Source organism: Chiloscyllium plagiosum, unplaced genomic scaffold (assembly GCF_037043375.1).
Source record: "Chiloscyllium plagiosum isolate Xiang-an unplaced genomic scaffold, Cpla_swu_hap1 HiC_scaffold_38, whole genome shotgun sequence".
Taxonomy (NCBI): Eukaryota; Metazoa; Chordata; class Chondrichthyes; order Orectolobiformes; family Hemiscylliidae; genus Chiloscyllium; species Chiloscyllium plagiosum.
In genome coordinates, this window is record NW_028270176.1 from 29,779,981 (window position 1) to 29,789,831 (window position 9,851).

General features: G+C 52.3%; 1 protein-coding gene across 1 annotated transcript in view; it reads right to left on the reverse strand.

The window, feature by feature from the left end:
- Window positions 1-9,071, reverse strand: part of LOC148139366 (uncharacterized) — a 33,801-nt gene extending 24,730 nt beyond the window's left edge. The window contains exons 1-4 of the mRNA XM_087980726.1: window positions 8,994-9,071; window positions 8,852-8,897; window positions 8,540-8,744; window positions 672-806 (exon numbers count right to left, since the gene is read on the reverse strand). Of these exons, the coding sequence (XP_087836852.1) occupies window positions 672-806; window positions 8,540-8,744; window positions 8,852-8,897; window positions 8,994-9,003 (396 nt within the window). The 5' untranslated portion in view covers window positions 9,004-9,071. The remainder of the gene's footprint in view (window positions 1-671; window positions 807-8,539; window positions 8,745-8,851; window positions 8,898-8,993) is intronic.
- Between the last annotated feature and the right edge of the window lie 780 nt (window positions 9,072-9,851).

The following is a 9,851-nucleotide window of genomic DNA, read 5'->3' on the forward strand; positions in this document are numbered from 1 at the left end:
TCAACAAATGTAGAGACGTGACATTCTGTGCCATTGCTAAGTGTCGTTAATAAATAATGACAATTTCGATATTTTCTATAATTTACACACACTATTTAAATGACTATTTACCACAAAAAGATCAATTCTAATCACAATCCTTCCATTCTTCTTAACCCTGAGTCTACTTCCATTTACTTGTGGGTTCCAGGGAGAAAGGAAAGATGAGCATTTACAATGTGCTGTTCATCATGACAGAATCTTCCAAAACATTTTCCTGCCAATGGAATGCTGTTCCTTTAGAAATGGGAAACACAGCCAATAATTTTCACACATCAAGCTCCCGCTATCAATTGGGTAATAACCCAGAGAATCTGTTTTTGTCAGGGTTACAATAAATATTGGACCAAGCATTAGGGCTAACACCTCTCCTTTACTTCAGAGCAGTGCTGACACCATCTGTTCCGCACACCTGAAGGGATAAACTCTGTTTATTGTCTTTCAACTTGCCTTAGGTTCAAGTTCAAGAGTGGGGCTTCAATTCAGAAATTTCTCACTCAGAGACTGGTCACACTGGAAATTATTTCATGTAAAAGTTGCTACTTTCTCTCAGATACATTTTTATTAAAAACTCTATTGAGATTCTCTAAAATAGCACCAAACAAAAATGCAAAATGCTCATGTAGACGCACCTTGGTTTTTGGTGGTAATCTACCGTCCAGGATCATTGTTAAGATTTTTTCGGCCTTGTTTTCATAATCTTTTGAACACAAACCAGGTGCATCCCAAAACCTGAAATTCAATCTCTCCGGCGTGAAACTCCGCAACTGTAAAATCATATTTAAAAGTAACAGCATATCCATAACACCTTGCAGAACATCAGAACACCCAAAGTGTCATGACTGAGAATCAAGTTTGAAGCATCAGCATTGTGGTCAAATTGGAAATCCAGAGGTAATTTTTCACAGCAAGATCAGAAAATTATATCTGTGATGGTGATCAGAAAGTCTCCATGAAAAGCGGTAAATAAAAGATAAATCTCAGGATAAAACACAGGTGCTCCTTCCAACAGAGAGGGGAAAATTACCTCATGGAAACAGTTTGATGAAAGACAACACCACTAATAGTGTGACACTCCCTCAGCACTGACCCACCGACAGTGCGGCGCTCCCTCAGTACTGACTGTCTGGGTGTGTGGAAGTGAAGACTGCAAATGCTGGAGATCTGCCCTCTGCTCCGCCCTCATCAATCTTCTGAAGAAGTAACAAAGAAGATTGATGAGGGTAGAGCAGTAGATGTGATCTATATGGACTTCAGTAAGGCATTCGACAAGGTTCCCCATGGGAGACCGATTAGCAAGGTTAGATCTCATGGAATACAGGGAGAACTAGCCATTTGGATACAGAACTGGCTCAAAGGTAGAAGACACAGGGCGGTGGTGGAGGGTTGTTTTTCAGACTGGAGGCCTGTGACCAGTGGAGTGCCACAAGGATCCGTGCTGGGCCCACTACTTTTATGTAAATGACAAAATGATTTGGATGCGAGCATAAGAGGTACAGTTAGTAAGTTTGCAGATGACACCAAAATTGGAAGTGTAGTGGACAGCAAAGAGGGTTACCTCCGATTACAACAGGATCTGGACCAGATAGGCCAATGGGCTTAGAAGTGGCAGATGGAGTTTAATTCAGATAAATGCGAGGTGCTGCATTTTGGGAAAGCAAATCTTAGCAGGACTTATACACTTAATGGTAAGCTCCTAAAGAGTGTTGCTGAACAAAGAGACCTTGGAGTGCAGGTTCATTGCTCCTTGAAAGTGGAGTCACAGGTAGATAGGATAGTGAAGAAGGTGTTTGGTATGCTTTCCTTTATTGGTCAGAGTATTGAGTACAGGAGTTGGGAGGTCATGTTGCGGTTGTACAGGACATTGGTTAGGCCACTGTTGGAATATTGTGTGCAATTCTGGTCTCCTACCTATCGGAAAGATGTTGTGAAACTTGAAAGGGTTCAGAAAAGATTTACAAGGATGTTGTCAGGGTTGGAGGATCTGAGCTACAGGGAGGGGCTGAACAGGCTGGGGCTGTTTTCCCTGGAGCATCGGAGGCTGAGGGGTGACCTTATAGAGGTTTACAAAATTATGAGGGGCATGAATAGGTTAAGTAGACAAAGTCTTTTCTCTGGGGTGGGAGAGTCCAGAACTAGAGGGCATAGGTTTAGGGTGAGAGGGGAAAGATATAAAAGAGACCTACGGGCAACTTTTTCACACAGAGGGTGGTACATGTATGGAATGAGCTGCCAGAGGATGTGGTGGAGGCTGGTACAATTGCAACATTTAAGAGGCATTTGAATGGGTATATGGATAGAAAGGGTTTGGAGGGATATGGGCCGGGTGCTGGCAGGTGGGACTAGTTTGGGTTGGGATATCTGGTCGGCAGGGACGGGTTGGACCGAAGGGTCTGTTTCAATGCTGTACATCTCTATGACTCTATCAACAGTTGAGAGTGTGGTGGTGGAAAAGCACAACAAGTCAGGAAGCATCTGAGGAGCAGAGAATCAAAGTTTTGGGTATAAGTCCTCATGACGAATGAGGCTGGGAGCCTGGGGGGGGGGGGGTGGGTAGAGTGATAAATGGGAGGGATTTGGGGCTGGGGGGGGGGGGAAGGTTGCTGAGAATGCGATAGGTAGATAAAGGTGGGGGTGATGGTACTGGTCAGAGAGCAGGGTGGAGCAGGTAGGTGGGAAGGAAGATGGACAGGATGGACAGTTCAAGATGGCAGTGCTGATTTGGAAGGGTGAAACTGGTGAAATCCACATTGATCCCATGTGGTTGGAGGGTCCCAAGGCAGAAGATGAAGTGTTTTTCTTCCACAAGTTAGGTGGTAAGGGAGTGGCGATGGAGGAGGCCCAGGAACGGCATGTCCTTGGCAGAGTGGGAGGAGGAATTAATGTGTTAACCACAGGGCGGTGGGGTTGGTTAGTGCAGGTGTCGCAGAGATGTTCTCTGAAATGTTCTGCAAGTTGGCGCCCTGCCTCCCTCGTGTCGAGACCACATTGGGTGCAATGGATGCAGTAGATGACGTTTGTGGAAGTGCAGGTAAATTGGCCTTGGATGGAGGTGAGGCGGGAGGTGTGGATGCAGGTTTTGCACTTCTTGTGAAGCGTCTTCCAAGGATGCCTACCTTGGAGAAGTTCTCCTCCTCTCTCCACAAGGATCTCAGTGAATCGCTCTCTCACTGCAACCCCAAGTCATCTCCTCTGCCTTGAAGCTCTTCAGCCATGTCCTGAAACAGACTCACTGCCACAGCCACATCTCCTTCCTCAGCGCTTGCCTACAGAACTGATTGATCCTACAGAGACTCCGGACTACATTCAGACCATCACAATTTGGACCTGAACAGGACAACCAGTACCTACAACAAATCCAAAACCTCCACAAACTGTTCTCCCTCCTGATTCTCCACTCCATACTAACAGCCATGCAACACCACCTATTCTCCCTTGTCAGCCTTGTCTCAGCTCAAGGCCACACTCTCCAAGAACTGCAAAGGACCTCTGCTGTTCTTCATCCTTAGAAGAATTCACACACTGAACAAACACTTTTTCTACACCATTTTGGACATCAAGGAACATAAGTGCATCAAACTTTCATGTACCAACCTCAATACTCGGGATTCCTTGACCATATCAGAAGCTTTTCCAGGCCTCCTGAACTGCTCGGACACCAACAGCCACCACCGCTGTGGTGAACAATGACGTCAATTCCGCCCTCGCAATCGTTGGCCAGACAACCGCCTATAAAATCCACCACCCCATTGTTACCGCCGCCACCACAACTTCCGCCCCTATCGACATCACCCACCTGAACACCGCCAATGTCACTTCTGCCCCCTCACCCCCTCACGTGTGTTTGTGACATCACCCTCCATTATAACCAGTGACAGTCTCCACCCCATTCCCAGCTCCAGCCCCACACCAGGTCCAAGTCCCCAGCCCTGTCATGTTTTTACTATCCCCCTAGACTTCCCCTTCACTGAGGATGAACGATCAGTCCTCAATAAAATCTTCACCTTCAACCCACAACGATCCCAGATCAATGAGTTCAACAGACATTGTGATATTGAACATTTCTTCCACCGCCTCCGCCTCCAGGTTTATTTTTTCCATTGAGATTCCCGCCCACACTCCGAAGATCCCTTCTCCCTCCTCCAGCACACCCTATCCACCTGTACACCCCATGCTAGTCTGTTACCCGCCCTCGACCTCTTAATTTCCAACTGTCGCCAGGACACTGACCGCCTCAACCTGTCCACCCCCCTCACCCACTCCAACCTCCCGCCCTCACGACGCGCAGCCCTCCACTCCCTCTGCTCCATTGTCAACCTCACCATCAAACCCACAGAAAACGTGGGGGGGTGGGGTGCAGTGGTAGTTTGGCGCACTGACCTCTGCACCGCTAAAGCCAGGCGCCAACTCAAAGACACCTCCTTCTACTGCCCCCTCAACCACGGCCTTACTCCCCCCCCATCACCAAACCATCATCTCCCAGACCGTACACAATCTCATCATCTCAGGAGATCTCCCATCCACAGCTTCCAACCTCATAGTCCGGGAACCCCGCACTGCCCGGTTCTATCTCCTACTCAAGATCCACAAGCCTGACTACCCTGGCCGACCCATCATCTTGACCTGGTCCTGCTCCACCAAATTAACCTCCACATACCTTGACACTGTCCTGTCCCTCTTACTCTGGGAACTCTGCACCTACGTTCAGAACACCACCCATGCCTTCCGCATCCTCCAAGACCTTCATTTTCTTGGCCCCCAATGCCTCATCTTCACCATGGACATCCAGACCCTGTACACATCTATCTGCCATGATCAAGGCTTCCAAGCCCTCCATTTCTTCCTCTCATGCCAACTCAACTGGTACCCTTCCACTGACACCCTCATCCACCTGGCTGAACTGGTCCTCACCCTCAGCAACTTCTCCTTCCAATCCTCCCACTTCCTCCAAACCAATGGGGTAGCCATGCACACTCACATGGGCCCCAGCTATGCTTGCCCCTTTGTCAGGTACATGGAAGAGTCCACCAACACCGGTACAATTCCCCACCTTTTCCTCCACTATATCGATGACGGTATCAATGCTACTTCATGCTCCTGCGAGGAGGTTGAACAGTTCATCAACATAACAAATACTTTCCACCCCGACCTTAAATTCACCTGGACCATCTCAGACACCTCCCTCCCCTTCCTGGACCTCTCCATCTCCATCAACTCAACACAAACATATTATACAAACCCACCAACTCCCACAGCTACCTGGATTATACCTCTTCCCACCCTACCTCCTGCAAAAATGCCATCCTGTATTCCCAACTCCTCTGCCTCCGCCATATCTGCTCCCAGGAGGACCAGTTCCACCACAGAACACACCAGATGGCCTCCTTCTTTAGAGACCGCAATTTCCCTTCCCATGTGGTTAAAGATGCCCTCCAACGCATCTCGTCCACATCCCACATCTCCGCCCTCAGACCCCATCCGTCCGACCGTAACAAGGACAGAACGCCCCTGGTGCTCACCTTCCACCCTACCAACCTGCATATAACCACCCTTCCTTCCGCTGCCATCGCAAGAAATCCAAAACCTGCGCCCACACTTCCCCCTCACATCCATCCAAGGCCTCAAAGGAGCCTTCCACATCCATCGAAGTTTCACCTGCACTTCCACACGTCATTTATTGTATCCATTGCGCCCAATGCGGTCTCCTCTACATTGGGGAGACTGGACGCCTCCTCGCAGAGCACTTGAGAGAACATCTCTGGGACACCCGCACCAATCAAACCCACCAACAGTGTCTGAACACTTTAGTTCCCTCTCCCACTCCACCGAAGACATGCCATTCCTGGGCCTCCTCTTATCACCTGCCGCCTGGAGGAAGAACGCATCATCTTCTGCCTCGAGACCCTCCAACCACACGAGATTAATGTGGATTTCACTAGCTTCCCCATTTTAACTCCCTCCATTTCATCCCAGTCCCAACCTTCCTAACTGTCAATCCCCCTTCCCACCGATCCTCTCCACCCCCCTCCATCACCATCACCCCCACCTCCATCCACCTACTGCATTCCCTCAGCTGCGGCGCTCCCTCAGCACTGGCCCTCCGACAGTGCGGCGCTCCCTCAGCACTGACCCTCCGACAGTGCGGCGCTCCCTCAGCACTGACCCTCCGACAGTGCGACGCTCCCTCAGCACTGACCCTCCGACAGTGCGACGCTCCCTCAGCACTGACCCTCCGACAGTGCGGCACTCCCTCAGCACTGACCCTCCGACAGTGCGACGCTCCCTCAGCACTGACCCTCCGACAGTGCGACGCTCCCTCAGCACTGACCCTCCGACAGTGCGGCGCTCCCTCAACACTGACCCTCCGACAGTGCGGCACTCCCTCAGTACCGACCCTCCGACAGGGCAGCACTCCCTCAGCACTGGACCCAACGACAGTGCGGCACTCCCTCAGCACTGGCCCTCCGACAGTGCGGTACTCCCTCAGCACTGACCCTCCGACAATGCGGCGCTCCCTCAGCACTGACCCTCCGACAGTGCGGCGCTCCCTCAGCACTGACCCTCTGACAGTGCATCACTCCCTCAGCACTGACCCTCTGACTGTGCGGCACTCCCTCAACACTGACCCTCCGACAGTGCGGCGCTCCCTCAGCACTGACCCTCTGACAGTGCCCACTCCCTCAGCACTGACCCTCCGACAGTGCGGCACTCCCTCAGTACTGAACCACCGACAGTGCGGCACTCCCTCAACACTGACCCTCCAACAGTGCGGCACTCCCTCAACACTGACCCTCCGACAGTGCGGCACTCCCTCAGTACTGACCCTCCGAAAGTGCGGCGCTCCCTCAGCAATGGCCCTCCGACAGTGCGGCACTCCCTCAACACTGACCCTCCGACAGTGCGGCACTCCCTCAGTACTGACCCTCCGACAGTGCGGCACTCCCTCAGTACTGACCCACCGACAGTGCGGCACTCCCTCAGTACTGACCCACCGACAGTGCGGCACTCTTTCAACACTGACCCTCCGACAGTGCGGCGCTCTCTCAGCAATGGCCCACCGTCAGTGCAGCCCTCCCTCAGCACTGACCCTCCGACAGTGCGGCGCTCCCTCAACACTGACCCTCCGACAGTGCGGCGCTCCCTCAGCAATGGCCCACCGTCAGTGCGGCACTCCCTCAGCACTGACCCTCCGACAGTGCGGCGCTCACCCTCCGACAGTGCGGCACTCCCTCAGCACTGACCCTCTGACAGTGCGGCGCTCCCTCAGCAATGGCCCACCGTCAGTGCGGCACTTCCTCAGCACTGACCCTCCGACAGTGCGGCGCTCCCTCAGCAATGGCCCACCGTCAGTGCAGCACTCCCTCAGCACTGACCCTCCGACAGTGCGGCACTCCCTCAGCACTGACCCTCCGACAGTGCGGCGCTCACCCTCCGACAGTGCGGCACTCCCTCAGCACTGACCCTCCGACAGTGCGGCACTCACCCTCCGACAGTGCGGCACTCCCTCAACACTGACCCTCCGACAGTGCGGCACTCCCTCAACACTGACCCTCCGACAGTGTGGCACTCCCTCAGTACCGACCCTCTGACAGGGCAGCACTCCCTCAGCACTGACCCTCTGACAGTGCGGCACTCCCTCAGTACCGACCCTCCGACAAGGCAGCATTCCCTCAGCACTGACCCTCTGACAGTGTGGCACTCCCTCAGTACCGACCCTCCGACAAGGCAGCACTCCCTCAGCACTGACCCTCCGACAGTGCGGCACTCCCTCAGCACTGACCCTCCGACAGTGCGGCACTCCCTCAGTACCGACCCTCTGACAGGGCAGCACTCCCTCAGCACTGACTCTCTGACAGTGCGGCACTCCCTCAGCACTGGCCCTCCGACAGTGCGGCACTCCCTCAGCACTGACCCTCCGACAGTGCAGCACTCCCTCAGCACTGACCCTCCGACAGTGCGGCACTCCCTCAGCACTGACCCTCCGACAGTGCGGCACTCCCTCAGCACTGACCCTCCGACAGTGCGGCACTCCCTCAGCACTGACCCTCCGACAGTGCGGCACTCCCTCAGCACTGACCCTCTGACAGTGCGGCACTCCCTCAGCACTGACCCTCCGACAGTGCGGCACTCCCTCAGCACTGACCCTCCGACAGTGCGGCACTCCCTCAGCACTGACCCTCCGACAGTGCTGCACTCCCTCAGCACTGACCCTCCGACAGTGCGGCACTCCCTCAGCACTGACCCTCTGACAGTGCGGCACTCCCTCAGCACTGACTCTCTGACAGTGCGGCACTCCCACATTGTGTCTGTTATTATAAATAGTCAGTCAGCAATCACCAATGTCCTGTACGGAAGGATATCTCTTACCAAGTGTGCCCCAGACTAAGATGGTTAGTTCAGAACTAATCTGTGAGGAAACCTCACAAGCCCCATTTTGTCCAGATGCCCATTTACTAACGTTCACATTCTGCGAATTAATTGATAAAACAGGAAAGGGTACCTCGAGTGTAAAAGATCGATAGTCGTTCCCACTTGGGGCAATGTTCAGCAACTTTCCTTCTGGGTCCAGAGCGGAGAAGAATGTGTTAATGGTGGATGATTTACCAGCTCCCACCATTCCAAACAGCAAGATGTTGAAATAACCCCCCACACATTCTCTGGGAGGGTTGTACGAGCGCAGGTAGCTCCTCAGCGACTCCAGATTCCTGCCAAACCCAGAAAGAAGGGGAAGAGTGAGATCTCATGGTGAAGTAAAGGGTTCTGTCTCACGGTGACTAGTCCTAAAGCTCACTTCCTGATCAAGGCCACTCACCGCTGGTCGATAATTGGGTTGTGAACAGCATCTTCCTTCGAATAAGCTGAAAAATATAGAAGGAGAAAAGTGAAGATTTTAAATTACATATTTTCAAATTCGGGACTGTGATCACAGAAAGAGTGTAAAGTTTTAATCTTACAGCTTCCCATCTCCGACCTCCCTGCGCAGTTCAAACTCAGGAACTGGTGAAAGTGAAACTAAGTGTATCAGCTTTGGAAATCCCCGAATCGGCTCAGCGCTGGGTGGGTCCCGGAAACAAACCTCCTGCTGTGTCTCAGTGAGACAACAACACTCCAAATAGAAATCTCAGGCCAGGGGACAGATCTCAGGGATGTCACGAATCCATTCCCCCGCCCCCCAGGGTCACATTGAGAATGGGATGGAGGTGTACATTCCAGTACCATTTTACTTCAACTAAAACCTCCATCCTCCCGCAACTCTCCGAAATACCCAGCTCTTTGTCCAACACTCATCAAATTGTTCAATGTTCTGAATAATTCCTGCTAATTATTCCATCGGATGGTTTGAAATCCGGCCTGAGTGACAGTGAGCAACATCCTTGTCAATCTTTTCTGAGCCCTTTCAAGTTTCACAACACCCTTCCTATAACAGGGAGACCAGCATTGCACACGATATTCCAAAAGTGGCCCAACCAGTATCCTATCTAGTCTTCTATTGGTCAACCAACCCTGGATCCAGACATGGAAATGTGTTGCTGGAGAAGCGCAGCAGGTCAGGCAGCATCTAGGGAACAGGAGAATCGACGTTTCGGGCATTAGCCCTTCTTCAGAAAGGGGAGGATTGGAAAGAGAAGTTGTTCAGGGTGAGGACCAGTTCAGTCAGTCGAAGGAGGGTGTCAGTGGAAGGGTACTGGTCGGTACGGCGGGAAAGGAAGAAGCGGAGGGCTTTGAGTCCTTCGTGATGGGGGATGGAGGTGTACAGGGACTGGATGTCCATGGTGAAAATAAGGCGTTGGGGACCGGGGAAGCAAAAATCA